This window comes from Montipora capricornis, chromosome 3 (assembly GCF_036669925.1).
Source record: "Montipora capricornis isolate CH-2021 chromosome 3, ASM3666992v2, whole genome shotgun sequence".
NCBI classification, from domain to species: Eukaryota; Metazoa; Cnidaria; class Anthozoa; order Scleractinia; family Acroporidae; genus Montipora; species Montipora capricornis.
The window spans coordinates 70,485,919-70,513,418 of record NC_090885.1 but is presented as its reverse complement, the minus strand read 5'-3'; the positions used below and the strand labels follow the sequence as shown (position 1 = coordinate 70,513,418).

Sequence of the window (27,500 nt, the reverse complement as noted above, 5' to 3'; positions counted from 1 at the left end):
CATCAAACCTGCAACATGGAGTACAATCTGACGGATGCATCGGTACCACACGTAAGGAAAATATTCCTGTGATAGGGCGAGCAATCCACAGAAAAGACAGGCCCAAAATGAGGGGAGAAGGCAAATGTCACTGGAGATCGCAGTGGTACTGAACTGTGTGTGTCTGTAAAAGAAAGTGAACACTATCACTTATTTAAGGTTTGGCGTTAGTATATCCGAGTTTTGAAGCGCGAGAAAAGTTTGGACAGTACTCCACTACAAGCTCCTTAAGTGCTCTTCAAACTTCGCAAGTGCTAGACAATGTCGTCTTCGCAAAGCAAAGAACATATCGAGTTTATTCATGTCATCACCGTAAACGAAAACAGTATGAAACAGGCCCTCGTTCACTGACTTCGCAAACTATGTTATAAAAAAGTTCGTTCGAACAAGAGTAAAATTCCATTAGGAATGAGAAAGGAATACACACTTGTCAGCGGTGGTCCCCTTGAGGTCATGGAGCACTTAAACACTCCCCCTGCCTCTGATCCCAGGATGAAAAGACTGCGATCTTCGTGAGAAAACGACAAACTGGTCACTGTAAACAAGATAAATACAAGTGACAATGAGAAATGAAGGTGCAGAGGATGAAGTGATTGACGCCGGAAATGTATTAATGAGAAGCAAAAACCACACGGAGTAATTGCAAAAGCTCATGACCATGAAGCGTTTAACTCTGGTTCATAGCTGGATTTTCTTGAGTTCAAAAATTCCTTATTTGAATTGGGCACAAAATTGGTGTCCTAAAATCCCAGATTTGTTCCAAGGAAAAGAGTTGCAAGTTACACGCTTCAAGGTACCGTGCTTCTGGTAATTGTTTTGGCCACTCACAACAAACCACCGCAAATTTCTTCGTCTTTAATAATTTGTATCTAGTAAATTCCAGCATTCAGACTTAAGCTTACAGTGTCCCTAACCTCACTTTTTTTAAATCCGCAAAATCAAAATGCCAGTGCCACAAGAAATGTATTTTACATTGACTAGTTGCGATTTCGCTTCAAAAAGCAGAATTAGTTGCACAGGGGTCATCCACTAGATTAGCCTTTGCTATTTGGATGATCCCAACTCGCTCTCTATTTTGTTATTACACCTTAGCTATACTTTCTTTTGCTGCCTATATAAATTTCACCTATAATTTTTTATATCATGTGAAACTGAGCTGAGGTAAATAAATCATCTATACATCTATAAATCACAAAGTTGACACAATTGGCTGTCGCTTGTGCCCGACACGGCCGAGCTGGCGAGAGGCATGGCTCTATCCAGACATATACGGATGACCTTCTCTTCAAGCGCCCTTTAACACTCCCGCAAATACTACTGGAAATGGCATTAATTGAATAAAAGTCGCCTTACCCCCAATATTTTTTATTTTCCTTATTTTTGTTCGTATTTCCTCTTAGAATTCGTGCCCCAAAATCCGGCCCCAGACTCGTTTTATTCCCCCAGATTTGTTCAATTGCCGAAACCAGAGGCTTATATGCTGGGAAAGACCACACAGGAGAACAGGCGAATTACCTGGTGGCAAACAGAAACGAACAGACAAAAAAAAGGACTAGACAAATAATTATTGATGGTTTTCACCTGACGTCACAGCAGCCATGTTGGTGAACAGAACAATAGAGAAAAAAGTCTTTTGGGAATTTGTCTTATTATAATGCAAAACATGGGCCATAATTTGCTGTTTTGTGCACCAACATAGCCGTCTCATCACGTGATTGAAAACCATCTATACCATTTCGAATACGTAATTAAACCTAAAGCTAACTATGATATCTTATGAGAAAGAGTTCGAAGGCATTATGAGAGGAATTATGGTTAATTCACGGTTAAACGAATATTTAACAATTATCCTGCGAAACCGCGCGGAATATCGCCTGATACTGATACGTAGGCCGAGTTGGCTAAAATCAGGCGATATTCCACAAGATTGAGCAGAATAATTGTTTCATTATTCAACACATTGATGACAAAGCTCAATTTTCTACGTTTGTTGGAAAAAAAAAGCTGGAAAAACTATCATTTTTCTCCGCGACACAAAATTCCGTATATCGCAGGATATACGTTGAGTACGCATGACGAAATATTGAGCGCGCTATGACCATATTTGGACATTATCACAATGTGCTGAATAATAATTAACAATTATTCCATGAGCGCGCGTTGGATATGAGATGATAGATAGCCAACGAGGCGCGTAGCGCCGAGTGGGCTATAATCATCTCATATCCAACAAGCGCGAGTGGAATAATTGTTTTATTAAAAACGCCCCCAAAATATAGAAAATTAGACTACAATAAAAATAAAAAGGCCCAAAAAATCGCGCATATGCTTGCCGTGTTTGTAGATCATGGTATAGTGGCTCATAACCCATGATGGCTTAGCCAATCAAAACTCTCGAATTGCATTATCCAATGATCCAGTTTTTAATAATATATGATAGTTTACAAGAACTGCAAATAATCTCTGAGTTTACGATTACAGTTTGAAAGATTGAGAGAACTGCGCAACGAGAGAGGAATATCATTCCAAATACGGGGACCCTGTACCCCTAAAGAGAAAGAGTATTTATGAGTATGGAGATGCAAGTTGTCTTTCTGCCTTCTAAAATATTGATGACAATCAGAATAAAGTTTTAAGAGAGACAAGAGAGGAATGGGCAAGAGCTTTTGCATATGAAGGAAACAACACGATTTCTTCCTCAAATGAAGGATAATTCCTTCATTGTCAGTTTGCTCCAAAAGAAGTATTATCCTCCGTTAAGATTACTCTGTCCCAGAACTTGTGGTAGCAGATAAGAATTTAAAAAAGTAAAAGACTAGTAGTCCCTGGACAGGATTTGAACCCGGAGCACTCACTTTGAAAGAACTGTTCTTATCCACTTAACCACTAAAGATCAACTGACTGATTAAGTGTGCCGATTATTTACCAAAACTAATTAGAATATATATAAAAACATTGCTGAATAATGGTTAAGTCTAAGCAACCGACATTTTTTACTGTGTCAGCTTGCTTCTTAGCGGGTGTTAATACACGTTTATAGCGGCATTTGGAAGAAAAAATATTGACAATTGAATAAAAAATGACATCGCCTCAGTAAGTGATGTGGTAGTCTAGTGGTTAAGTGAAGGCGTTATTAATCAAACTTTCCCTGGTTCGAGTCCTGCGAGTACAGACATTGGGGTTCGACCTTTAAAAGAAATATGTTCATTTCCCCATGATTCCTACCAAGCTTTAAGTGTCCACGTTGAAGTCCTGAATTTTTCAGGCTTCTCCACGCAATTGCTAAAACTGCGTCCACAACTACGAGGGTCATAGCTTTACTGAACACTCCACTTGGAGCAGACTCACTGACAATTAAGTATAATCCTTCAATTGAGGGAGAGACTTAGTTGGAAGGAAAACGAAACAAGAAACTAGTAGGTGCTTATAATTGTCGAACATAGTTAGAATGTTTAATGTGCTAAATAGAGGGTAGGTATGCGCACGTGGGGGAGAGTGAGTAATGATTCTTAGGACTTTCTTTTAGAGACGAAAGACTGGTTGTAGTAGACAAGAGGGATAACATAAAGTCATCTTAAACTCCCTTTTCAAAAATTGCGCTGTCTAACAATTTAGCACCGCCAGAAGGCTTCGGCTCCCCGGGTTTCTTGCAGAAAACACTTAAATGCCCAAATTCTCCGTACTACAAAAGAAAAATAGAACGAGTCAAAAAGTGCGCTTTTGAAACGCCCGATGATAAGACTAATGAGCAAGTTCGATCCTCCGTAGATCTAGGGGTCAAGGCGCAGCCTGAGCGAGTAGGACACAAATCCATCTAGCCGTAAAAGTTTAGTCTCGTTAGTAGCGTTCGACCCAAAGGAAGAACAAACTGCTAATTACACACTTATATACCAATAGCACCACATCCCTTAAGAACAACGCGTCATTGCATTGGTAGCGTGCAGAAAACAAATATTTGCTGAACTGTGTACCGCAGATATTTTAATATTCCAGAATTATGTTACATGGTAAGAAACAATCTAATTCCTTATTATGACTGTATGAGAAGGCTCAGACTTGCAATTATCATGTTTTAATTTGATCCATAGTAACTCAACATAAACTTAATTCGTGAACGACATTTCTGAACAAATTTTATTTTCTTTGTATATGTACTTGCAAACAACAAAATACATTGGAAAAATTGCTCGACCTGAAGCAAGATCTTCTGTCATACATGTCAATAGCTTTGGATATAACAAGTTTCAATTTACGACCATTACTTTTCAGGGTGTCAAAGGGTTCGTGATAGATAATGGATTGATGTGAAAAATACAAGACCTTTAAAATAAATCTTGGGCCACTGAATCTCGATGTATAGGATTTCCGAAATTCGGAAACGTCTTAGCGGTGCTATGGGGTTGCAAAATTCGAAAACCTTTTTGGCGTAGTTAGGGGATTTCGAAATTCAGAAACGTCTTGGCGTTTCTAGGGGGTTCCAAAATTCGGAAACGTTCTGCCATAGTTAAGGGCTTTCGAGATTCGGAAACGTCATGGTGTTTCTATGGGGTTCCAAAATGGGCTTCTGACAAGATCTTCTGTCATACATGTCAATAGCTTTGCCTATAACTTGTTTCCATTTACGACCATTATTTTTGAGGGTGTCAAAAGGTTCGTGATAGATCATGGATTGGTGTGAAAAACACAACAATTTTACGCGGAATTTGAAGATCGCTCCTTTATGCAAGAGAGAAGTTTCCATATTAAGGACGGGGCCTACTAATTCAAAGGTATTTTTGCGCGGTTTACTGAATATGCGGGGAAAGCGGATCTTAACAAGTGTTCTTGAAATCCAAAAAGAAAATTGGCAGTAACCACGCATTTTTCGAAGATAATTAATCAACAATGTTTGTAAAAACCCTTAAAATACAAGGCAATGTATGGCGTTTTTTTCCAAATTGAAGCTTAATTATCTCTGAAAAATGCGTGGTTATCCCCAATTCTTTTTGGATACCAAGAGCACTTGCTAAGTTATGCTTTCTCTGCATAGTTTGAATCGCGCAAAAGTATTCCTGTATTAATGAGCACCACCCATAGGAAATCCGAGTATCTGGAGATGCGCAGAACGTATGCGCAATAACAATAGTGTGCACCGTCCTTAACTCGGAATCTCAAAATCAAGCCAAAAATGGAAGATGGAATTCTTATTTTACTCGGAAGCCCCAATTTTCTCAGCAGAAACGAGTGGTTTCACCTTTTTTTGAACTTCCACTAAACAATGCAGATTTTCTAAATTCGGAACCCCCTTCCCAAGTCTCGGAAGCCCGTAACAATGCCAGCATGTTTCTGAATTTTGGAACCCCGTAACAACGCCAAGATGTTTCCGAGTATCAGAACCCCGTAACAACGCCAAGACGTTTCCGAATTTCGAAATCCCCTGACGACGCTAAAACCTGTCCGAATTTTGGAAGCCCATAGAAACACCAAGACGTTTCCGGCGAATTTCGAAATCCCGTAACTACGCAAAAAAGGTTTTCGAATTTCGCAACCCCATAGCAAAGCCAAGACGTTTCCAAATTTCGGAAATCCTAGCAAAAGAAATCCTATACATCGAGATTCAATGGCCCAAGATTTATTTTAAGGATGACGCATACATTTTTTGGCCAGATTTTAGCGTTTTTTTTTTTTTGCAGTGTTTAAAATTTGGTTGAAATTAACTATTCTAACTGAGAGTGCAGTTTTACACGTGAAATTAAGCGATTTTTGTCTTGAATTTAAGGAATTGGTCGGAACCTTTCAAACATTAACACCACAATTTAGTTTGGAACGAGTTTTGAGGGCCATATTAAATTCAAATGTTCCAAAATAGCAACACTATGTTTCGACCAGTTATGTCCTGACTGATCTAAAAAATCGTCCCCTGCCAGTCACGAATGAAATTTTTTAAATACTGATATGATTCTTCCCTAATATATATAATGATAAAATCCCGACTTTTTTAGAGGGTGGTTTGGTGGTTTGCGTATGTGTGTTGTTCGGTTGTGAACGGGAGGTGGTGACTGTTTAACTCTAGTAAACAGATGAAGAATGAAACGAAGTGACTCGGTTGTATTCTGAAAAATGATCCCATGCAGTGCTTGCAAAAAAGTGAAAAATAAACGATGACCATCTCACAGATAATATTGTCTCTTTCAAAGGGAAGTTGCTTTCGGAGAATTTTACTGGAATCAAACTTCCTACTTAAATGCTAACGAAACACAAAAACAACCACGATTAAAAGGCAGGTGATTCTCTTTTTAGAGTTTCTCGTTAGTGAAGAGAACATCCTGTCGTATTTTCCATCAACATTGAAACAGGAATAAGACTAATCAACTTTTAAGACATTTTGCTTTCCTTCCTATTCGATGCAAAAACTGATTACTTCCGAAGTTTTATTATATCGGTGCTTTTGGCAGACAAACTGCCAGAAGTGTCAGTATACTTTTTACACTTTCCGATTAAATGAAAGCTTTGTAATGACTAAATATAAAGACTGTCGCCACTCAGGACGATTCGATTCACAGCGATGGACCCACTTCACGTATGGAAAACAGTCTTCGTGGTTATCTATTTCATCGTGAGCATCGTCGGAACTTTTTCAAACAGCTTAGTAGTTTATATAATCCGCAAAAATATAAAGCGCCTTCCAGCAAGTAGTTATTTGATCATCAGTATGGTGTTTAGCAATCTCTTATCTTGCTCTGTGCCCGTTCCATTCTCAATTGCTGTATATTATCAGCAATCGTGGCCATTTGGAATGGCAGGATGCCGTTCACACGCCTTTATGATATTTTTTCTTGGACTTGTGACCATTACACATCTTACAATTATTGCAGTGGAAAAGTACTTGACCATCAACCGATCACTTTCGAAGCACTCTTACTTCACCAAGAAACAAATAGGGCAGCTTATCCTGGCCTGCTGGATCTACTCATTAGCCTTCAGCTTGGCGCCATTACTAGGATGGTCAAAATATGGAATGGAGGGAACCAACTTCGCATGCTCAATTCAATGGAATTCATCTCTTCCAGGAGATCACGCATACTTTGCTTTAATGTTTTTCGCTTGTTTCTTTTTGCCCGTGGTCTCTATCGCGTTTTGTTACTACAAGATCCACAAAGTTTCTAAACACATTGTAGAGAGAACTATGTCCTATGGCGAGACTATGAATACTGCTCTTTTGCGGAAGCATCGTAGGGCAGCAATGTATTTTTCAAGCGTTATCATTGCCTACCTAATCTCCTGGTCTCCGTATGCTGTGGTCTCAATCCTCGCAATTTTCAAGGTAAAGATACACCCTCTTGTCCCAACTTGTTGCGGTGTGTTCGCCAAAATCTCTTTTCTGCTTAATCCTGTCACGTATGTTGCTTTTTCTTCAAACTTTCGACGACATCTTATGAAAGCGTTTACAAACTCGAGCCGAAAGCGATTGACATTGAAATTAAGACGAAAGGAACTTCAATAACAATTGCCGTATAATTAAACTTTCTTACAGCCCCATGCCCAGCAAAGCTTTGCTTGAACAAGCCAAACACTATTTCCTTAGGTTCTGGATTGAAACTAGTATTGTTTGTGGCATTAAACCACCCCACCACTTGACGAGTAAAAGACGAAGTGAATTGGCAGTCAAGAAAAGTGTGGTCTATAGAATCTGATTCATCGCAATACAAGCAGTCACTTTCACTTTTAATTCCAAATCTTTTCAATTCCTTTTTGGTCACTACAATTCGGTGAAGAAGTTTAAATTTAAATTCCCTTAACTTAGTTTCCTTACATGTTTTATATGACATCTTAAAAGATTCTCCCCACGAGGCACTGTCAATTGGAAGTATTTTACTCCAACGCTGTAAGCGAGCTGGAGTTGACTGGTGTAGTTTAAAATTGAAGAGGCGATAAAAATCTCGACATTTTAATTTCTCTAAATTTAACACTATGTTCTCATCTAGCATAAAAGATGGGGCCCCTTGGACAAAACCCTCCACGCTCGTGTTATCCATCTCTCCCACTTTTTTAGACATAAAGCTTGGTATTGCGCTTAAAACTTGATAGTACTCCAGAAAATTTGATTTACAATTATACTTCGAAAGAAATTCTTGAAAGGTAAGGTAGCGGCCTGATTCATGAAACAGATTATTAACTGAAACAACACCTGTAATAACCACTCCTTAAGAAAAATAGGTTTACCATCTATTAGAATATCCTGGTTGTTAAACAGGAGATTTTCTTTGCTATAATTATAATTATAAAGAGATTTAAGCTCGGAGAAGAAAGAAAGAGCGTCCCTATATAATTTTGGTAGGCCTACTAAGTATTTTGTATGGTAGTTACATCTTAACAGAAAGCGAAGACTACCACATTTTTGAAAGAAATGCTCAGGAACAGTTTTCCAGTTGCTTTTAGTATTTTGTAGCAGCCTTGGTATCCATGCTAACCTTAATGACTTGAACATTACATCAACATCTATCATTCGCAAGCCGCCTTTGTCATATTCTTGATACATAGCATCCCGTTTAATTTTATCTCTTTTATTTTTCCAAAGAAATTTGAAGAGTCTACTTGTTACATTAGCAGGAACATCTGTAGGAACGTTAACTATAGATGCTGAATATATAAAAAACGACAAACCAAGGGATTTTGCAATTAATACCTTGCCATATAGTGTCAAAGCTCTAGAATTCCAAATATCAAGTTTAGACTGCATTTTCTGTATTTTAAGTTTAAAGTTAAGTTGGTTATTTCCTTTCTCATTATAAGTTACATAAATTCCCAATATTTTAGTCGGTTCTCGAACCCATTTCATCTCCAGAGCTCTTGTTTTATTGTTTGACCATCTTCCAAGCCACATTGCCTTTTGTTTACCAATATTAAGGTGCAACCCTGAAAATTTACTGAAAATATTAACTTTGTTCAGAACTGCACTAACTGAGTCAAGGTCACGACAAAAGAGATTGGCGTCATCAGCGAACTGGGTCAGCTTGATTTCATTTCCAAAGATAACTATTCCTTTTATATTTGTATCTTGTCGAATATTGTTAGACAGAATTTCGACAGTCAAAATAATTAAATATGGTGAAAGAGGGCATCCTTGTCTCACTCCTCTTAAAGGCTTAAACCAACTTGTCAAATATCCATTGTTCATAACTGCACTCTCTATATCCTTATGAAACAATTGAATCCACTTAACAATTCCCTCACCGAAATTATACCCCTCTAAAGCTGACTGGATACCGGACCACTCAAGGGAATCAAAAGCTTTCTGAAAGTCTACCGAGATTAGAACCCCTGTACTATTTAGTTTGTTTGTTTGTTCCATAATGTCACTAATCAGTCTGATGTTCTCTCCAATATACCTTCCTTTAACGAATCCAGTTTGATCAGAATGGACAAGTTTGTTTAGGATTGGTTCAATTCTCTTCGCCATAGCTTTAGATGCAATTTTATAATCAACATTCAATAATGTTATTGGTCTCCAGTTATATAAATGTGTTAATGACTCATCCCCTTTGGGTAATAGAGTGATCACACCTCTGTGCTGAGATATTGACAGTTGCCCAATATCGTAGCCCAGGGTTTTCGTTTGAGGCCGGAGGCCGGACGTTTCGTTCCGTCGTTTCTTATTCCATGTCCGGTACTTTGAGGGCCAGTATTCGAGGGGTCTGTTTGTTTTTTTTGTTTTTTTGCTTGCCTTTTAAAGAGAATTTGAGTGAACTCCAGTTTTGCTTGGGAAACTGATTCTTGGGTTCCAGAAAAACACTGGAAACAGCGTTTCTGATCCTTCTATTTTTAAAATTTCCTGGGAGTTGGTGAGAGTTTTCTCTCGCTTGGCGGCGCACGAGAGTTTGAGCGAGAGTTTTGCGGTCAGCAGTGGCTATTTTTTTCCAGCGGGCTCAGATGAAAAGGGAAAAAAACATGGCGTCGGATTTGGGGATCAAGGACAACGCCAAGGGTGAACATACCGGCTGGCTTGTCGTCACATTTACGTCAGAAAGGGTTTTCGCAGGGTGGTTCCCAGGCTCTCTGTTTTGTTTGCGCGTGAAAATCTCGACAACTCTCGCTCTCGTTTGGCCAACTCTCGATCGACTCTCATCAACTCTCGCTCTCGTTTGGCCAAGGACTTAAGTAGCACGTTCCTTCGGGGCTTGCAAGGCAACCAGTGCTGCACCAGAAAATTTCACGTCCGGTGCTTTGAGAAATATGTCCACTACTTTACAAAACTGTTGACCTTGTAAGCTGCATTAAGGCCTTCAACAAGATCATACCCCACCAAATCAAAGAAGTGTTTATAAAATTCCGCCGTAAATCCATCTTCGCCGGGTGATTTTCATTTGGTAAGGTTTCTAATCTTCAGATAATATTCACGGTAGGCAAAAAGGGTATAAAGCTTACAGTTCTTATATTTACAAACGTCCGTGTAATATGTACAAAATGGGCACATCTTCATTGGAAAGTTCAAAGCGTTTACTGGCTTAAAGGTCACTTGAAAATACATTTTCTGCCGTGTGACAGCCTATTTTCAGCAACATGGGATAACGCAAGAGACCACGAGGGTGGATAACATAAATACTCACTAAATAGTAACCTGAAAAGGTAATTCAATGAAATTTCTCTGGGTATTTCCTTTGGTGTTTAAGATCAAAATAAAATACATTTCAGTGATATAGAATGTCAGATACGAAAATAAAAAAAAAGCTCAAAGCGTGTGACATCAATGGTCCCTGTTAGCTGAGAATGGGTGATAAGAGGACAATTCATGTTTTTGAAAGGTTTTTTTCCTAAGTTGCGCAAGTCAGGCTTCAGTATCAAAAGCCTTTTTAATACATAAAGTCAAGAAAAATACAGGTAACTAATTGTTATCTATATATCTTTGAATCGAATTCACAATAACCACAATTGCATGCTGAGTTGAAATATTCTCACGAAAAGCATACCGGCCATTGTAGCCTGGGAAGTCCATTTGATTCAGCATAATTTTTCAATTTGTTATACACAACTTTCTCAAAGAGTCGGATGAAAAGTGAAAGAAGAGAAACGGGGTGGTAGTTACTAGGGCCCGTTTCATCGCCGCCCTTGAAAATGGGAACGAAGGAGTTGATAAGGGGGTTGATATAAATTTTGTTCCATTTTTCGCCTCCTATACATCGGTATAAAAATGTGATAGTTGACGGATCGTTATCCAGTGCAAGTCAACTAACCTTCGGGGTGTCGCAGGTCATTATTCTTGGTCCTTTACTTTTTTTAATTAATATATACTGTTCTATTTTCCACAAAAGCGTTTCTTGCATAAAAATTACTGTCCCGAAAACCCCAGACTGGAACTGACCGCGATGCCGGTCGGAAACGCTTTGTCTTGAGCGACAGAAAGTGGTAGAACAGCAGTTTACATTAGATAACGGTTTCATGGAATGACAAAATATGAACGAGGCAAGCGAGTGTCAAGTTCTAGCTCTGTAAACTCTACGGCGGAAACGACGAAAGTTAAAACCATGGACGAGTAAGTCTTCAGCTAGCTCTGAGACTTAAATCCTGAAGTTAGATGGAAACACGGAAAGAAGTTTAGCTAAATTACAAAACGAAATTTGTTTTCTTAAACTCGAAATGAAACATGAGTTAGAAGATGTAAAGAAGAAAGTCGGGGACGTCACGGACGTGGAAAAAAGTTAAGGAGTAGTTTGGGAGACCATCGACGACCTCAAGCACATGACAAGACAGCGCTTTCACGTACGTCAAAGGCCTGCAAGAGAAAGAGCGGGCAAACCTTTGCAATAAGTTGACAGACTGTATCAAAGAACTAGTAGTAACTAACATGGAATTAAAAGCAGAACGAGAGAAAATGGTGACATTGAAGGATTAAAGATCTATCCATGGTATGTCATCCCAAGCTAATTATCACACCAGTTTTGAAAGAATTTCTGCGATGCAAAGCGGTTTGTAACGTCATATCAAGAACTGGCCCAGATCATACGATTCTTGCTGGGAAATTGACGACTTTAAACTGACTTTCTCAAAGATCGCAAACAAAGAGTCAAGCTGGACCAAGACTGTAAATTGGAATGGGGAGATATTCTGGCGGAGGTTCCACAAGGGACAAAACTGTCCCTGGATATTTCTCTAAATGACCGACGACATTAATGTAAGCGATAAGGATACGTGGAAAAACGAGAACGATAAAACTATTGCCGAGCCAGTGGCCAAAAACCAAGCAAGCACGATCCAAGACTCTGTTAATGACCTGGTCCAACTGAATGAAAGCAAATGTAAGGCGGTGCGCCACGTGTCAGAAATCTTCCGGCAGGTCCCCGCAAGGCTTTACTTCCTCAAGCAATAAAAGAGGGCAGGTGTTGAGGCAAAAGAACTTATAACCTTCTATAAAGCATGCATCCGCTCGGTCATTGAGTACACTTCTCAAGTTTTTCACATTTTGCTTTCAAGGTATCTATCAGACGAGCTCGAAGGCCTACAAAGACGAGCTATGATTGCCGAACGTGGCCTACTGTGAGGCCTTAGAACATGCCAGTTTAGAGAAAGTCTTTGATCGGAGACAAGCTCAAACTGTTAAATTTTCAAGGAAATTAGTAACAATCCACATCATAAGCTGCACAGTCTTTTACCTGAATTAAACAAATGTAGTTTCAATCTTAGAAGCTCTCGAAAATATCATCTCCCTAACAGACCATTTCACTGTTGTAGCTAAGTTACCTGGCCTAAGAATTGAAACGAGGTGACCCTGCATTGATACGAACTTTGTGCTTTTCTAATGTTAATGTAGACTAATTAGAATTACAATAACACAATTTACATGATAAAAGAAGTGAGGTCTCTATCGATACAGGGTCACCGGCAGCCTCGCAGCCATTCATAGGCTACGTCATTGAGCAAACAACTGTAAAATGGCCTATTGTAAAACAGGTTCAATAATTTTTTTCTTTTACAGTAATTGTAAGTAGATTTCCAATAGATCATATTTATAATTTTAGTGCAGTTTTTCAAATTTGAATTCACTTGTAAAGTTTCATATCCAATTCAGCCCTTGAGCTGTAATTTGAAAGCTTCAATAAACTGTAACTATAACTACAGGCTCATGCCTCGCACTGGTTCGGCTGCGGAACAAAGGACCTCTGGTTTTGTTAAATTTTACTGAGCGTTAATTTTGAAATGTCGATGTAAAAACGGGGGAATATTTTTGCAGTTGATAAATGAATTTACCTGGGCGAAGGAAAATATTTGAGGTTAGGGTAAGGGTAAGGGTTAATTTATTTTCTATTTCAATATACTATTGTAATTTTTATCCACGATATCATTTTAACTTACCGTATATACCTCTTTATAACCGAGTTCGAGGCTCCTACTGCAAGTTACGAAGCGAGTTTTTCCTGTTGATTTATAGCCTTAGCGCTTGGGCTATATATCAACGTGAAAAAAACCAGGATCCGTAACTTACAGTACGGACCGAGAAAACGAGGTTCATAAGACATTTATTATACCTTTGATATAATCAGGCGCGCGGGAAAGGAGACCAGTTGAATTATCTGCCACAAATGATTGTGATGCGTCAAAATCCGAAAAACGAATAAATCTCATTGGTCGTACAGTAGAACACGGCCAGCTAAATTAGCCAATCATAGCGCGCGTACACTCTGAGAGATACTATAACTTACCCAATGACAACGCAGAGAAAATACAAGCAGCCGACGCTAAGCTCGCGAAAACGCGACGAAAATATTTTCTTCTGGACAGTTGTCCAGACAACAAAGAAATGGAGCAGGGGTCTTCTTTGTTTCCAATGCTCCCGTTGAGAGAAACTTAAACATTTGTAACTGGCATACCTCCAATTTCCGCATCTCCACGAGCTTTGCTTAAGCGTATGCTTCTCGGTACACTCTCAGTCTGTAAAATGTAACCGCTGACCAATTTGAGGTCATGTGACCCTGTAGACACTTGCCAGATGAGCACCTTTCCATCTCCACTGATACTGAGAACCTGGAAACGTAGTAGAGCAGAGCAAAGCAGAATACTACAAACTCAGCCCACATATGGGAATGAGATACTTCCCACCCTGTTTGAAACTAATGGGGTTCCTTTGCAAATGTGAGCTAAAACTCTTGGTCAGAGATTAGTCAAGGAATTTGGTGCCACAAGGTGAGAGGGCTATCTAGCAAACTAGAACCAGCCTGGTTCTTTCATGTAACCCATGCAGCTCAGCCTAAGCTCACCCCCTTAAGCCCCACCCACCTGCCCAAAGCAATGAGAGACTGTCACACTTCCAAGACACTAATCATTACTCTACAGTTAGGAAGAGTACCTAATGTAAGAAAAGAGGGTCAAAGGCATAGAGAACGAAGTGCAAAGATGCTAGCAATGGTCAACTAAGCAGGTTTTGAAGAAGATCATCAACCCTGCAGCTGATTTTTATCTATGCTAGAAACAAGTTAAACACTATTGCCATCACATTTTGTTGTTCAAGAATGAAATGAATGGTTATACGCTACTCGCTTTTGTTCATTGTTAACATTCCTATGTGTTGCCGCTGATAGACAGAAAACGCCTCACCAGCTCATAAAGGGACGGTGAGGGTCACGTTTTATCCATACCTGATATTTGTTAGCCTTTGAGCTGGGATCCAAAGTCCATAAGACCTAAAATTTAAAATTTCAGACAATGCAACTTTACACTGCATTAATCATTAACCTACACTGTACAGACTCTAAAGTTCAAATTCCCATTGTAACATCATTCAGTGTCACATAATCCCCTACCATGTGTCAACAGTATAGCCAATTGCATCTGCTGAAATCCATGTGCTTGAGAGGGTATGCTCGATCCTGTAACTGCCTTTTCGACTTGACTCATTAAAGTTCTTTTCGAGTATTAGACTTAATGAGAGTCTCTTTTCAGCAAAAATGGAACAGCAATCACTGGTTCTATTTTGGCCAAACTCAATCACTGTAGTGGATGAGCTAACGTTTTGGCCTTTTGATGTTGTTTTCTTAAGTGCTATTATCAATCAATTGTCTTTGATAAAGACAATATTAGAGTTTTAAGCCTTTACATTCAAGAGAACCTTTCAGGGTGCATGTAAATGGATAGGCCCGTTTTCAATAGGCCATTTCCGAGTTCATGTCTGCCTCCTCTTCAAAGCGAGTCTATGTGCGAAGTTTTTGTTATGATAATTAGTTTTGATTCATATGTAAAGTAGAACTAATTACCACCACAAAAATTTCGCACATAGACTTTCTTTGCAGAGGAGGCAGAGATGAACTCTGAAATGGCCTATTGAGTGCCGTAAGACAAATACCAAAGTAAATTACTTCGACCAATCACAGCAGGTGCAAATAGTGCAATAAACCAATCCAAATTTGTAGAAATTACATGTAACTTGCTCAAAGCGCAAGAAAAATCTCTTGTGCAAGTCGCGATTGATTTTGGTTTTCCTTTTCACTGATTGATAAACTAGCACAAGATTTTTGAACCAATCACTAAGTGTAGCAATAGGCTAGTTTCGAATTGTGTAGCAACAAAAGAACAGAGTTGAGATTCAGGGGAACAATAATTAGAATTTCGTTTTGTTCAAAACAAAGAAAAATGCAAATCATTCTCCTGAACCTCAACTCTGTTCTTTTGTTGCTGAACAATTCAAAACTAGTCTGACCTGCTAATTGCCCTTTCTCGCAGTCGAAGACTGAATTACGAGGGGCGCAGAGCAACGAGGTCAGACCGAAGGAGCTGTGCTGCCGGCTAGGCGCTCGGCCCCTGAACACGACCCATGTATGACCTCAGAGCACAGCACCACAGCCTGATGGAATAGGCCGGGAATTGATTTTGAGGAGGGAGGAAACCGGAGTACCCGGAGAAAAACCCTTGGAGTCAGATTGAGATAGACTGAAACTCAGCCCACATACGACCCGAGCCAGAGTTGAACCCGGGTCACAGAGGTGGGAGGTGCGGTTGATGACCACTAAACCATCCTGACTCCCTAGAACCATCCTTCTCCCCAGAAGATTGCAAACGCGTAATCACTTTCGACAATCATTTGGAAACTGCTATAAAACCAACGTTTTGTGTTTCACTCCCAGATATGCTCAGAAATGTCCCTAATTAGATGCAGGAGGATTTCAATAAGCATCACAAAGTGTCCCCTTGCTCTTCTCACTTGTGTCTTGGAATACACACAATTTAATGTCGCAGAGTGTCCCCAACTGCTGCTCCTAAAGCAAGGATAAACAGCTACATTCTACCCTCAGCTAAAATAACCCTATACCCTTGCCTTATTGTTGGAAATACATGTACATTGTAGGCAGCAAAGGCTTAGTTAGACTCAAAGGGACAGTTTGTTTCGGATGTCAAATTTGGGCGCACATATCAGGGTTGTATATAAGAGCCGGCAGCCGGCGAAGTTCGCCGGCTTCTCTGTCAGGTTTCGCCGGCTACTTTCATTGTTTGAAGAGTCAAGACATGTAGAGGAGATGATGTTTATGAGGTCTAAACTACTTGGGCTCAAGACAAATAAAAATTTGCAGTGCCTATCTTTTCTGAAAACACATAAAAGACTTCTGACTCAAGGGCAATTTAAAAACGTTATGCTTGAGACTTTCGTTTTGAAAAAATCTTGCTGCGGTGGCGGGAAAGTAGGAACAATATGATTTGTTGTCCGCCATATTGGATTTCGATATCTTTAAACAGCCACCAATTGTATCTTACCGGAAGGAAACATCTCTCAAGGACGTTTTAGTCGGCGCAAAACTTCCTTTAATCACGCCGCAATCATAAAAAAACTTGTAAACAAGGAAACACTTTCAAAAGGTTTGTTCTCAATCCAGAGGGAAATTTACATATGATGTTCTGCTAGCAACACGCTCAGCCTGCGTTCATGCATCTCTTACCACAACTCAACTGAGGAACAAAACTAGCCCCTGATCATTCACTAACCGCTCCTTCGTTTTCACTTCGAACCTTTCAGTTGATCATTTATAGCGAACGTAGAAGCTGAGGGCTCGTAGACTTTATTTAAACACTTGAACGTAACGCTCCTCGGAGTTAAATCCTACTTGCCCGCGTAAGTGCTCGTCCTCTCGAGGGCATCTCTAAGCTTCTCTACGCTTCAACATGACAACGGATCTTTATCCAACGTCACTCTTGATCAACTCTCACTGCTTTACGAAACTCCTAAACTCTTCGGAAAAAACACGACATCACTCTTAAACCGCTCGAGTGATTTTCAATTTTCGAAATTACTACAACCAAGTTCTGCAAGCATGTTTTCTCGCTAATTACACAATGGAACGAATGTGTGTCATCTTCACACCTAAACAGGATCGAAACATCCTTTACGCCATTTGCCAATTAGTATCCTCCAATCAGCTTCTTTATTTAACAACCAATCAGAAGCCTTTGCTGGTCTAGTCCTTCAAAGTATGTGCCATGTTTACACGTTTTCAAGTGGCAATATTTGCCAGGCTCGTTAGCTCCAGCAAAACCACCAAAAAGATACAAAAAATATCCCTCAACTTTTTGTTTATAGGGTTGTATTATTGAAATGTTGCTTCATCTTTCTTTGAGTAACATGGTTTTCATAGTATAATTGCAGCTTGATTCATCCCTCTAATGTCTGAGTTTCACGGCCCAAAATGCCAGGAAATGCATTTTCCGGCATACAGTTTTCAAAAATTTTCCGGGGGAGCATGCCCCCGGACCCCCCTAGAAGCGATGGGCTAAAGCCCATCGTGTGGGTCCACCAGACCTAAAACCGTCTACTTTGCAAAAACCTCCGGCTACTTAAAACCTTAAAGAAAACCCTGACATATTATTAGGTGCGTTTCTGGACACTAGTGTTCACAGGCCACCGACACAGCAATACAGTCTCTATGTTACATGTAACTATCCCCTTCAATCGTATTGTTCACAAAACAATGATCATTATTTTCCTTGTTGCTGTAGCTGCAAAACTAATAAGGATAGTGTTAAAGAAGGAAAATGAAAATAATGTTAAAGTCACCTTGGTTACTGGTTCACGATGTGAATCAGATCCCATCCCAGATGTGGCAGTAAGAGCCTCATCCTCTCTTCTCATGTCCCACACTTGGACTTCACCTGAACACAAAAAATATGCAAGTTTGAGGTCAAATGAAAATGTCTTCTACTCAAAATATATACCTTCTGTACTAAAGGCTGAGAGAATAACCATTTCACATCAACTTTTTTTCCACGCAAAGTTTTCTAAAAAACATACTCTTTTTTTATGTAAATTAAGAATTTGCACCCCCAGTAGCTTTAAGCAAAGGAAGATGACTAGAATAGACTTCATATTCATTTTTATATTGATTTTCCCTTACCAGTAGTAAAAAAGAACACGGTTTTGGTATATAAAAGTTACACAAATCAACAAATTATGATGCATTAACTCCCACATCTCAAGTGGAGGTTGGATGCCCAGAGGCCAGGGGGGTGCAACTGCAATCACACCCCAAGGAAAAAGAACACCCACTGGGCTACCAACCTACAACCCAGCCACCAGCCCCCCGGTGTCAGGCCCCTCACAATAGAACCCGTCACACTGAGGCCAGAGACTCAGTGGAAGTAAAATAAAATCCCAGGGGGATTTAACCCTAAACTGGGACAAGGGAGCATGGGAGGGTAAAGAAGAGAACTCTACCATACTCGAACAGAATGCCCAACAACCAAAGCTTTCAGTACAATGCATGCACAAAAGTAGGCACATGTAACAGCACACGCTTGTACAACATACCGCTGGACAGGTGCCTGTCCCCACGCTCAAGAACAACACTGAAACACTAAATGGCCAATACTGGTTTTGGCTAAAAGGGATGACTCATAAGTACCTTCTTGAGCCCACGGTGCACCAAACCCAAGAGATCATGTTGTCACTTACAGCAACTGCTGACTGGAAGAAGGTCCTGTCAGGTCATCACTTTTAACCGCCACCGGACATGCTACGTAACACTACACAACAGGTAACACCCCACCAAAGAACGCCAAAATGCTAGTGACGATTGCTCCTTGTTGTTAACTATGTTAAACACGATTTAACAGTATTTCATTAAAATTAACCTCAAGTTCCAAACAAGAAAGACAATCTATCATCTGTTCTATGATTGAAAAATAAATCAAGATTATGTAATAGAATCACACACCATTAAATGTTCCTCCAGCAATTAATGATGGCAGTTTAGGATGAAATGCGATGCACATCAAACAGCTCTGAAAATATTGATAAATCATTGAAAAATATGTAACAAATTACATCCATGGATGATTTACAGTAAATTGCTCAAAGTTCATGCTCCACTGAAAAGTTCTTCTTCTTTTTTCAAACAAAGGAACATTACCCCCAGAGGTAATCTTTGAGATGAACTGATTTATTATCTTTAAATAGTTGATAAAATTGGGTCAGGACTCAGTTGTTTAAACAGCTCTCATGATTGGTTAAAAAAAACAATAGACACAAATAGATGTGCGGCAGAAACATTGGGGTCTTATTCTTAACACAATACAGCTGCATCCTAAATCAGCCCAAGGAAATTAGATATCATAAAGAGCTGTTTAAATTTGGCTCTGTCTCTAAGTGCGTACAGCTAAGTCAATGGTGGCATCTGCTTTATACCTAAGTACTTACAGCTACGTCAATGGTGGCATCTGGTTTATTTTGATCGACTGTTCTTCTGTCAATGTTCCAGGTGCAAAGTGCAGACTGTTAAAATATGCCAATTCAAGAAATAAATTTCCACATTTATTATTATAAATTATTATAAAGGCATCATTTTTGAAGGAAGCATTAAAAGACATCACACAGCAGTCAAATGAAACAACCCAAATTGAAGAGTTCACAACTCTGGTGATGCTTCATTTCAGTGGACAGCATGGCTGGGTGTTTCTTGAACTAGACTCAAGATCTGGGGGTCTGAATTTCAAGCTCATCAGATCTGGTATAACTGTTGTGCAGTTACTTCCCCTCATTGGCTACAGCCCTGTGGGGTGCCCCCATTGAGTCCTCCACGGGGTGTCCCCATGGGTCTAATCATCTCATGTCATCAACCTACAAGTGTCATTTTTGAGAGTGAAAGGCATAACGACAGGTATGCTGGTGAAATCTTGGCCCTTGGAAGAAAACCAACAAGGTATTGCAAGCCGCAGTGAGAAAAGATAAACGGTAATCATGACTGGGAAAGTTGTCTTAAAACTCATGAAAATATTATAGCTTTGTCCTCCCCTCTATTAACTATGCTTTGTCATAGACATTATTAGTGTACCTTATGTGTACACCAGTTCTCATGGTCAAACCTCCCATATCTTTTATTTGTTAAGTAAAATACACATTAAACATAATGTAAGTTATTTATGCTAATAACAATGATAACGTAATTAGTAGTTGTCTCATATGTAATCAATTAAACCTGTTAGTTCATTTCAGTTCAGTTTCTTCACACTTCTTGATTTTGTTCAGATTTGAACAGTGACTACCGAGTATTTAGGAATAAAATCTTTTGCAATGAAATACTAATACAAAGGCTACAGGGGGAATTTTGCAGCCATTAGAAGAGACATAGATTGACAACTTCAAAGGAAGAAATTTCAATGTTAATAAAGTAATATCAATGACATCAGTGGTCTTGAAAAAATGATTTACCCTCTTTCATAGTTGAAATTTTTTTGGAATGTCATGGCTGGGTGAAAGAGAGATATCGTGTGTTTAGAGCAAATGGAAAAAGTTTACTGAAAGGATATGAAGCTGCTACAACAGATCCTGTAGAATTCCATGACAGCCCAGTTACTTGCAGCTGAAAATAATGTGGATCATCCATGTTATGCAATTTTTAAACTGGCTTTCAAGTGCTAGTGATGGAATCAGACTCTTAGTCATAATAGTAACAGAGCTCATATTAATAAATTATTATTAAAAGCTCAATGAAATCACATCGTAGGAGTCCCAGGAATTAGAGCAATTTCATGTATTTTCTTCCAAATTTGCTTCTGCTGCTTGAAAACTAGATTGTTGGTATTGCAAGGGGAGGCCAAAGATTATTTATTATTACAATACATAATTTTTTCACATGCATAAATTTGTACCATGGTTTTCTTTTGGCCTTCTTCTTGGGATTCAGAGGCCTTGATGTACATGTAGTTGTAAGTGGGAGAATCGAACTTGGAATAACCAAAAAATTCTTTCTATTCTAATATTGGAGAATCATTCGAGGGTAACACGATGGAAACTCAATCTTTTCAAGGAAGTAATATTAGCCATTCCCAAGATGTCTAAAAATGCTTTGCCTCTCACCTCTTCCTCAACCAGATCTGCATTTATCAAGGTGTGAAGGCATGAAACTGAGCTGGAGGACTCATTTAAGTCAACTTCAAAGCCTGTATGTAATAATGGAGAACGCATGTTTTATGAGTCAAATGAGTCAATGAGTCATGAGTCATGAGTCAATGGACTCACAGTCAATATAGCAATAATTTGTTGATTAAGCCTAAGCCCTCGTTTCAGTGATCAGGCCTAAGCATTCTCTGAAATTTTAGCTTTCATTTTGGGCGCTTGCTTGTGTGCCTTTAGCACCAAAACCGTCTCCACTTTCCTTATGACCTGCTCCCCAGAAACATTTTGAGAAGGTTGGAAGCGTCATAGGGACTTTAAGGACTTGAAGACAGGTTGAGTCAGTAAGATACACCATCGAAAACTTGTACAGGAAAGAAAACTTGACAATGGACACTACCAGTTAGAGTTAGTCCTATTTCTATTAATATTTTTTGTTGGTATGCAGTGAATTTTTGAGCTCTTTGTTTCTTACCATCAAATGCATGACTCGTTGTGTTAAGTTGAAGCTGCCGGCTAATATCAGGAAACACTCTCGAGATAAAATTTACAAGACTCTGCAAAAAACAAAAAGATTGTGTTTAACTTAACTGGAGAACCAATTTTGCAAAAGGGCAAATTCGATCAAGAAGTATGCACTGGTGCAAGTTTTCAAACCGGGTTCTCATCTTCAACAACAAAGACAAGTTTCCTTTTCTCGTCTTCTTCTTCTGTTTGAACCTTAAAAAGAAAAACGTTACATGTTAATAAAAATAACAGTAACATTAGTTATAACAGTAACATTAGTTAGGAAATAAACTAATTTATGGCTCATCATTTAAGTGGGGTTTCTCAGGGGTCAATAAAACAAGTACCTAGTCATATTGATTACAACAGAGTAAAAACTCAATATACTACTCTGAGAAAGACAGACAAGCTCTGTGGAGCTGATGGACCATGGACAATCCCAAAACAATTTCTGGAAGTAATCAAAGTGTACTGTTTAAGAAATTCACCAGGCTAGCAAGGAAAATAAATTAATTTAATCATTTCTTCTAAGTAAACATACATGTAGCCCAAAAGAATATGATTTAGTGTTGATAGTTTTGACGACTGCCAGCCAAATTCTTCATCAAAACTAACACACTGAATGTAAATCAACATTAACTATGACATCTTGGCCCAGGTGGAAGAGATCATGGTCAATGCAATGGCGATGATTTCAATAACCACTTGAAGCTTATTACAAGTACCGGTAGCTAATAATTGTCTTTGAAGGTAAAGCCAGCAGTGCAACTCAACAAGGCCCAATTTTGACCATCAACCTAACCCATCACCTCTTGATTTATTTTGTGATAAGACTGTACATCAGCTTCATATGTTATAATCTCACTGGTTTGGGCCACAGCATCTTTGACAGATCTGTTGCAAAGGAAGACCAAATTACCAAAATTATTGTAAATAATAATTAGATACATAAATAAGATACTTTAATAACCCGAAGTTACATCCATCCAGATGCAATATTTATCACCTTTGATCATTTGATCAGCTTAATATCTTAGATGCTCTGCCTTTAATTTGGCTTTGGTATAACTACAGAATACAGGCCCACAATTTGCATAACATTGAACGAAAAATGTTGTTATTGCTATATGTTCCGTTCTCCAAAAACTCCCGACTAATGTGCAGGTGAAGGCCCTTTGTGGCCCAGAATTCTTTAGTGGCCTGAGTAGACATTGCTCAGCTATCTATGTGGCAACCTTGCCATGAGTGTAGGTGTGGATGTTGTCATCGTATTTTTAATTAAACCCCTTACCTCTCCGTTTTCCACGATGAAAGAAATTCTACAGCCTCTTGCGATTCATCACTGAACATAATATTTCTTGACCTTGGATTTATCCAGTCTACATATGATAATTCTGCTGGAAGAAGGTTGTGTTTACAGCAGTTCAAATATGGCGACCGGTCTATTCACCATATTTGGGCACAGCTGAGAAATCTTTATTTTGGGGGCTGGTAACTATGGTAACTGTTTTGAGGAAATTTTCGCGAACTACTGGAAGATCTAAGCATGGATAGTAAAAAGACTCTTTACTATCCATGATCTAAGACTTAAGAGCCCAGGGTCTTTAGTTTCCGTAGTACGAAAACTAAGGCCGCTTTCCATTTGACAGAGCTGACCGGCCAGACCAGGCATTTGAAAGGACTAACTCTAAAACGCCTTCAAATTAACACTCTTCGAGGATGATATACACTCCTCCGGAAGAAAACGAGGGATTATCATGCAAGTGTTCCTTCAAATTGTTGCATTTTCTTTGCAAACTGACGGGTCTGGCCGGCCAGTTCTGACAAAAGGAAAGTGTCCTAAGACCCCTTGTAAACAGTGGAAATTACTGGAAAGAAACCGGGGAAAACCTACCTTTAGTCGGAGATTTGGGCGGTGGGTGTTGTTTTCATACACCTTAACATGCATGAATGTTGTGTGACAGAAACAAAAACAGTGACATTCGTCGATGCTTACTTATTGGCACGGAAACTTAAAGATATTTGGTTGTAATCACTAAAAATGTGATACACGAATTATTTTGTCAGTACACATTCTACTTCCAGTATCAAAACAAGTCCATAATTTAGCCGTACGTCACGCAAACAATAAACGGATGCTGTAGATGGTCAATCTTATTATTATGCCTGATAGGGGACTCAGACAGTTTTACATATATAACATAAGTGATTTTCAGTAAGTTTCTTCGCATTTGCTTCATTCACAGGATTATTTGTCAGCTTATTACAATGACGAAATGAAATATCATCCGTTAGGGGGTGGGGGAGAGTGGGGGTACATCGCGCTATTCTGGTACTATAAGAAACATTGAAATCAGTATAAATTAAAAAAACTAGAAAATCCCCTTCCACACACTCCCAGCCCTATGTGTAAAATAGTAGTTGCGTTTATAGTCACGTTTATGTTTGTTGCCTGACACGTTATCACATGTGGTTTTGTTTGTACAGCGCTTTTTTGATTGCAGTTGATTTATAGATATCCGATTACTTGTATATAATTTAGATTACACGTGGAGATCAGCAGTCTTCCACACATCAGAAAATAAAGCGAAACGATTTCAATCTACGAGTTTATAACACTATGGACACTACTTGACATCCTCGTAAATGGGCTAAGTAATAAGCGTGTGAGTGAGGCAAATGCGGAGAAACTTACAGAAGATCAATTATGTTCTACATGTAACACTATTTCAGTCCCCTATCAGACATAATAATAAGATTGACCGTTTATTGTTGCGTGACGTACGGCTAAATTGTGGACTTGCGGGCGTTTCTAAAACGAAGACCCAAAAACGAAGACCTAAGACCTAAGACCCTATGATCTAAAACGAAGACCCACTGATCTATAACGAAGACCCAGTGATCTAAAACGAAGACCCTGTGATCTAAAGGGAAGACTCTGTGATCTAAAACGAAGACCCACTGATCTAAAACGAAGACCCTGTGATCTAAAACCAAGACCCACTGATCTAAAACGAAGACCCTGTGATCTAAAACGAAGACCCTGTATAGCTCCGGCGATTAAAAGCAAGCAAGATACCTTAACTGATGTGAAGGAGAATTCAAGTTGAAGGCTTGATTGATTCAAGGTTTAATGATGTTTACAAAACTCTCACGTCACACCGTGAAAACTGTGTGCGGCTTTATCCCCGGAACATTGGACAAATAAAAAACTTCTTCTTGACTTGGAACTTCTTAGCTTAAACAACTTCTTAGTTTAACCAACTTCTTAACTTAAGCAACTTCTTAACTTAAGCAACTTCGTGCTTAACTTAAAGCCCTGGTCAAACGGCTCATGATAGTCGATGATAGTCGATGATAGTTGAGCGCGAGCTTCCGTTTGACCACCAACTATCATGCACTATCATCGACTATCATCAACTATCATTCAGTTTGAGCTTGTTCAAATTCTTCATGATAGTCCATGATAGTTTTCCTCGTTTGACCACGCGTACGATAGTTCATGATAGTTTTTCGGTCAGCTGTTTTGGTAATCACTGGTCCGATAGCGGTCAGAAAACATGTTGCCGCTCTCTTTCGTCGCGAAAAATTCATACTTTTACAAGTTTGTCTTACGGGAGGCCATTTAATGTTCACATTTTTACGCGGAAAGAGCTTGGAACTCGCTTCTCTCGTGACTTTGCTTGCGCGACTGCCAGTGAACTATCGTCAACTATCATGAACTTCTTTGGCCGTTTGACCACTTGAACGATAGTTGGTGATAGTTGATGATAGTTTGGGGAGAATCTACTATCATCGACTATCACGCGCCGTTTGACCAGGGCTTAACTATAAAAACGATGGAAGAGATAAACAAAGACGCGAGGTTATGCGATATGTTGCGATGTACATGTATACGCGATGTACGCGCGATATCGACACGACATGCTATTCTTTCAAAATCGGGGAGCCCGCAGTACAGGAGTCAAGTCAGCAGATAGACAAATAATATGATTGCCGTTACACCCTGTGATCTAAAACGAAGGCCCACCTCAAAAATGTCAGAACGATGCCAAGCAGCTTATGGCTGGTCAGACGACATTAGGGCCGTTTATACGAGAGAAACCTGGCCGCGGCTTATTTTCTCTCGTATAAACGGCCCTATTGTGTGTTATGGAATTGTAGGAACGGTGGAACAGCGGAGCATCTGAATGTGGGCTCGGAGTGTGTGTGCTCGACACTCCTCACTACTAATGATATAGCGATGTTTCTTGTGACGTCACCCATTGTTGCCAACCAGAACCTAATTATCATTTTAACAGGTTCCAGCAAAGTAGACAAATTTTATTGGTGGAGAAAATTCTGCTCGTTTGGGTAAAACCTGGAAAAAATGGACCACCTCGAAAGGCCACACCATTTGCTTTCTCACCCAAGCAAGCTGATTTTTAGACAAATGGTAATCTATATAACATGACTACAAGCGACAACTATGACAGCTGTTTGCGGGACAGATTTTGTAGATACAGCTTCAGAGTTTTAACTGGCATGGAACTTCAGCACTCTGCCGTTGCCGGCAGCCAACTCTATCTTAGCTCTCTTAAAAACTGGCGATTATATATGCTCTTGATTAGTTATGATTGGCCAAACAGCTTGGAAAATTATACAAACGTGATGCTGACACTTTCAGCAAAAAAGGCGGAAAAGCTTGTGGTAAATACTTGCGGTACATACTTCAGCCTAGCTAAATTCGAGTAAATTAAATTGTTGGATAAACTGATAGCAACGGAAACGGCCACAGTTTCCGCGGTTCTTTTACACTAACCCGTGCGGGATAACCGCGGAAAAACTAACAATACATATCATTACGTTAAGATAACTAACATGGTCGGTATTACAACTTTATAAGAAGATCCGCTAAGACAGACCTCGTGTTTCCAACAACATCGGCGGAAATTCGGCTATCGCCTAATGCATTTTCTCGTGGGAAAGTTATTTACATTAACTGAGAGGGACGAGGTTGTTTGCGACACTTAATTTGGTTTCCACGTTTCAAGTTCCTATCAAAGTTCTTAAGCATCGTGCAATAAAATACTTTGCATACAATAAAACGATCATGAAAATAAAGTTTAAAATATTACAAAATGTGCTTCAACACAGCTTTTTTTATTTCAACGTTTTTTATTCTCATTGAGTGAAGTTGAATAACAAAAAAAAACTATGAAACTAATGCAATGTCATTTACCTTGAAAAACTAATAAACTTTTCTTTAATGATAAATAAGCAGTGATGTGATAAGCAGTGAGTATTTTTCCTGTTATCACTATCTTGTACCTGATTTTTGATATTTGATATATACAGTATTATAATTGTTCAGTTCTGGCTTCATTCTTATCATCTTTTTTGAATATCACTTTCGCCATGATGGACTTTTCACCCAAAAGACTGCGTTATGAGCGTAACTGAGTGGTAGTTTTTTTACGTCTTTTACTTAAAATTCTGACATTCAAGGTTCCTGCTCCGCTTTGTACACTGACGATGTCAGTTCTGGTTCAACACTTTGTAGGCGATGGAAAAAGTAATCAACAAGTAATTGAACTTTACATTGAGTAGACATATTATATAATTTCTTTGTGAG

The 27,500-nt window shown here is 39.2% G+C and overlaps 2 protein-coding genes across 2 annotated transcripts in view; one reads left to right on the top strand and one right to left on the bottom strand.

The window, feature by feature from the left end:
- Window positions 1–23,338, bottom strand: part of LOC138043872 (cytoplasmic dynein 2 intermediate chain 2-like) — a 30,640-nt gene extending 7,302 nt beyond the window's left edge. The window contains exons 1-14 of the mRNA XM_068890366.1: window positions 23,178–23,338; window positions 22,696–22,780; window positions 22,037–22,099; window positions 21,855–21,936; window positions 21,344–21,426; window positions 20,794–20,846; window positions 20,319–20,358; window positions 19,685–19,759; window positions 19,203–19,269; window positions 18,047–18,141; window positions 14,646–14,690; window positions 13,881–14,034; window positions 467–574; window positions 9–163 (exon numbers count right to left, since the gene is read on the bottom strand). Of these exons, the coding sequence (XP_068746467.1) occupies window positions 9–163; window positions 467–574; window positions 13,881–14,034; window positions 14,646–14,690; window positions 18,047–18,141; window positions 19,203–19,269; window positions 19,685–19,759; window positions 20,319–20,358; window positions 20,794–20,846; window positions 21,344–21,426; window positions 21,855–21,936; window positions 22,037–22,099; window positions 22,696–22,780; window positions 23,178–23,236 (1,164 nt within the window). The 5' untranslated portion in view covers window positions 23,237–23,338. The remainder of the gene's footprint in view (window positions 1–8; window positions 164–466; window positions 575–13,880; window positions 14,035–14,645; window positions 14,691–18,046; window positions 18,142–19,202; window positions 19,270–19,684; window positions 19,760–20,318; window positions 20,359–20,793; window positions 20,847–21,343; window positions 21,427–21,854; window positions 21,937–22,036; window positions 22,100–22,695; window positions 22,781–23,177) is intronic.
- On the top strand, window positions 6,584–7,526 carry LOC138043014 (melanopsin-B-like). The gene has a single exon (XM_068889112.1). The coding sequence runs from the start codon at window positions 6,584–6,586 to the stop codon at window positions 7,520–7,522; it is 939 nt and encodes a 312-aa protein (XP_068745213.1). The 3' UTR covers window positions 7,523–7,526.
- Window positions 23,339–27,500: the final 4,162 nt, after the last annotated feature.